The following is a 3,771-nucleotide window of genomic DNA, read 5'->3' as shown; positions in this document are numbered from 1 at the left end:
AATGTCTCGATTGAGCCTGCCACCACCTCACTTCAAGGCAGTGCATTCCGGACCCTAATCATTCGCTGTGTGGAAAAGTTTTTTTTCCTCACATTACATTTACTCTTTTTGCAAATCAATTTAAATCTTGCCCTCCCGTTCTTGATCTCTACTCTTTCAAAGCTGTAAGATCCTTTCAGACCCGAATTCTACAGAATATCCAACGTCACCCCAACAATTAAGACATATTTATCCTTCAATCAACATTATTAAAACAGACAACTAGCCAGTTAACTGCCTTAATGTTACAATCTTTCAAAAATATTTGACTGACTGAAATACTTCAGGATGTTCTGAGGATGTGGAAAGTGCCACATCAATGCAAGCTTTATTTTCCATCTTAGGAAGAGATTTACAAAATGGAGGCTGGGACACATGCCTATCTGTTGCTGTTCTTTATGTGGATGTCAGAAGCAGCCAGGGCCAATCGCTCTCCCCCCTTGCCTGCATCTGCTCCAGAACCTTCCCACAAGCCAGTTGGTCACAAATGTATGGCCTGCTGAGCTTGATCACGCCCGTTCCATCAAGAGACCTGCTCAGCACAGATGATGTCCAGGTCCTGGGGTATCCAACAGTGATGCTGACTCAGAACTTTGTTGCGCTGCTGTGAAGGGGAGGTTCTAGTGCCAAGAAATGAGCTTCAGTGGGCCCAGGTACCTATATTCTCACTGACTTTAATTTTCGTCTGTTCTCCCTCCAGTTGCTCCCAGTTAAATGCACATTTAGTGAAAGAAGGCACAGCATCTGAAGACGCTGTTTGTGGCCAAATGGTCAGAACCAGCACCAAAGCAACCAACATTCTCACCACCTCCATCCAGCAGCCAATTGATGATAAGTTGAACCTAACAACATTATCTACTCCAGTCACAACGCCCAAAAAAAACAGTGAGTCAAACTTAAGTTCTCTTTAAACCTGAATGATTTTTTTTCCCACCCCCTTCCCTAGTGCAGGGCAGTGAGGTCCACTCCAATGTACCCCATGCTTTTTTATTAACTGATAAATGCACAAACATGTAAACCCAAGTGAGGGTGTAGAGATGGCTTGGGAAAAATGTGACAGAAAATGTTATATTTTCCCAATGTTACTGTGGTATACTGTGAAACACATGTGTGTGTGTGCGTTATTAATTTAATTGTATTGGAGACAGTTACACTAGAAGGTTAAAAACATCAAAAGGAGTTAGATGTAAAAGCAAGTATTTTGAAATGTAGATGAGCAGGTCTAAGATGATATACTAGTGAGAAATGTGAATGGAAATTAGGAAGATAAGGAAGATAACTTGAAGTTAACTATAGTATTTCAAAGGATAATGTACAAGTGGTAAAAACTGTAAATGTAAAGCAAAAGTTTATTTTTTACCCAAAAGTTGTAGCCATAAAGTAACCGTGAAAGATCTACATGTTCTGGGAAAGGGGATGTAAAAAAAAACTTTAAAGATGAAAGGAGAAAAACATATTTAAAGAGAGATTGAAGGCAATTGTAGGTATGGTGTGCTCATGAGATCCAGAAAGCACGTGTGTTAAAACAGACCTACAAAGAAAATAGCTTCCTGCCTTCCGCAGGCAATAGTGGAAATTTTTACTGGAATTTGTCTAGAGAAAATCCATGAGGACTGTTGCCTAAAAAGGAAGTTTAATTCTGAGTTTAACTGAACAGAAATCATTTGGGAAAAGTTTGTGGAATTACTGTTAACTGTGTGAATGTAATCTTGCGTGTTTGAGTTTTTTTTAAAAAAGATCATGCTTAAATTTAATATTTAAAATCTCTAAAAGTGATTTGAAATTTTTGCTCCTGACTTTATTTCAGTGCAGATCCATTCTCATTTTAAGAAAAAAAAACAAATTGCAAATTGTGATAGCTTGTTCCTCTGCGACTTGGGCAATCTGGCACTTGCCATCTGCCATATCGTAGCAAAAGGCCGCACATCTGAGGCTAAATATAATGGTGAAACATTCCTCCAGAACCACAATAACAGGACAGCAGTCAGGTGGAAACAGAAGTACAAGCAACCTGAAATGGGAACTCTACACAAAATCGTAAACATCCTCCTTATTCACAAAGGGATGTCCCGAGAAACGTACTCCTTCAAACTGAGAGATCCTGACCAAAGGCAACAATTATTAAAAATCAGATGGAAGTCTGAGACAGGCTGCAAAGGTTCAAAAAAATAAAATCCCCAAGGATAGATGGAATGTATCCCTGGGCACTAGGAAAGATGGGGGACAAGATTTGTAAGACTCTATCGTTGCAAGACAATTGCAGAATCCTTGGAGGAAACTGGCTGTGTGTTACATAGAACAGTGTGACAGAGTGTGACCTCTTTGTTTAAAAGTTTAAAGTCTCTCTCCTCCTCTCGCTCTCTCTCTCTCTCACTGTCTGTTGCTGTTACACTCAAGGTAGAGTGAGCACACAACAGAGAGGAAGTGACAACTAGATATTTTACTAATATATGTTTGAAGTGTGATACAAATGTCTGTCTTACTCTCTAGACATGCTCTGACCTTTTGGTGTGTTACAGGACAAATGGTCGATTTGGTTTTGGCAATTGGATTGCTTCTTGCCTTTCTGCTAATCCTCATTGTCTCCAGTTTGCTTTTCAAACGCAAGGAATATTTCAAAAGTTTATTTTTATCCAACAGGACCAAAGGTGAGAACTTTTCAACTCTCAGTCAGCCTCTCTCTCTCTTTCTCTCACTTTACTTCTCTCTTTATCCCTCATCTGGAATTCCTTACTCAGCCTTCACTTTCTCTTTCACTATTCCAATTCCCTGGAATCCATTTCCTCAATTTCCTTCACATATTCATTTCACACTCAACTCTTGTCGGAATCTCACTCAATTTGCTAGACTGATGCCGGATGGTTGGGAGTGGAGCCCAGAGATAAAGAAAGTGGCTCTCCCCACCCCACATCCCGTCAATAACAGGAACACTCTTTCTTTCAGGCTCTGTCTACATTGTGACCCCTATGTACATGGGAGTGGAGCCCGAGAATTGTGACAACTCTGACCAGGAAGATCCCATCATTACACACCCAGAATCCCATGTCCACTTCCCCCAGCAGGAGTCGATGAAGTCACAGAATGCAGGCGAATGTCATATCTTCCCAGTGGAAGAGGAGGGGAAACTTTACCGTGTTCCTGTACCTGCGGCTGATTACTGAGAGCCGGAGCAAGCTGAATGACAAACACAGACAAAGAATTGGTGGTAAACATAGAGAGGTGTTTCTGAGTCAGAACATTCATCTTGTTACCTGGAGTGATCCAGGAGAAGAGCTCTGGCAGTTGACTGAATCGGATACACCAAACTAAACACTGAAGAATCTTTGGCAAAAGGTTGAATATTGTGAATATTGCACAGTTGTTGACATGCCTCAACACTGCTGGTAGCCCCTTGGTACTGGCAGTGAGACTCGGTATTATTTTTTCTTTATTTCTTATTTGGCTGGAATCTGATTTTCAAAGAATCTTTTATCAAAGTTCCCCGCCATGTGCTGGGTTGAGGCACTGGGCTGCTCGGAGCAAATTAGGTGAGATCCCAGCTCTGTATGAAGTTGTGCAGAGTGGCAGATCTGTTTGTGTCAGAGAGTACACTCCCTGAGATTAGTGACTGCTGTGTATGGGGAGAGGGGACAGTTTGCTATCTATTGAGGGAGGGACAGTTTGCTGTTGATGGGGAGGGGGGAAATAGGGGGAGGGCAGTTTGCTGTGTAGCCATTCGACACAGAGTAGGTG

General features: G+C 41.5%; 1 protein-coding gene across 1 annotated transcript; it reads left to right on the top strand.

The window, feature by feature from the left end:
* Nucleotides 1-905: 905 nt before the first annotated feature.
* LOC145360292 (uncharacterized) lies at nt 906-3,560 on the top strand. The gene is made up of 3 exons (XM_080215433.1): nt 906-924; nt 2,559-2,687; nt 2,983-3,560. The coding sequence occupies exons 2-3, from the start codon at nt 2,564-2,566 to the stop codon at nt 3,198-3,200; spliced, it is 342 nt and encodes a 113-aa protein (XP_080071559.1). The 5' UTR covers nt 906-924; nt 2,559-2,563; the 3' UTR covers nt 3,201-3,560.
* Nucleotides 3,561-3,771: the final 211 nt, after the last annotated feature.

This window comes from Carcharhinus amblyrhynchos, chromosome 30 (assembly GCF_965287045.1).
Source record: "Carcharhinus amblyrhynchos chromosome 30, sCarAmb.v2.hapA, whole genome shotgun sequence".
Classification (NCBI taxonomy): Eukaryota; Metazoa; Chordata; class Chondrichthyes; order Carcharhiniformes; family Carcharhinidae; genus Carcharhinus; species Carcharhinus amblyrhynchos.
This window is presented reverse-complemented; position numbering and strand designations above follow the sequence as displayed.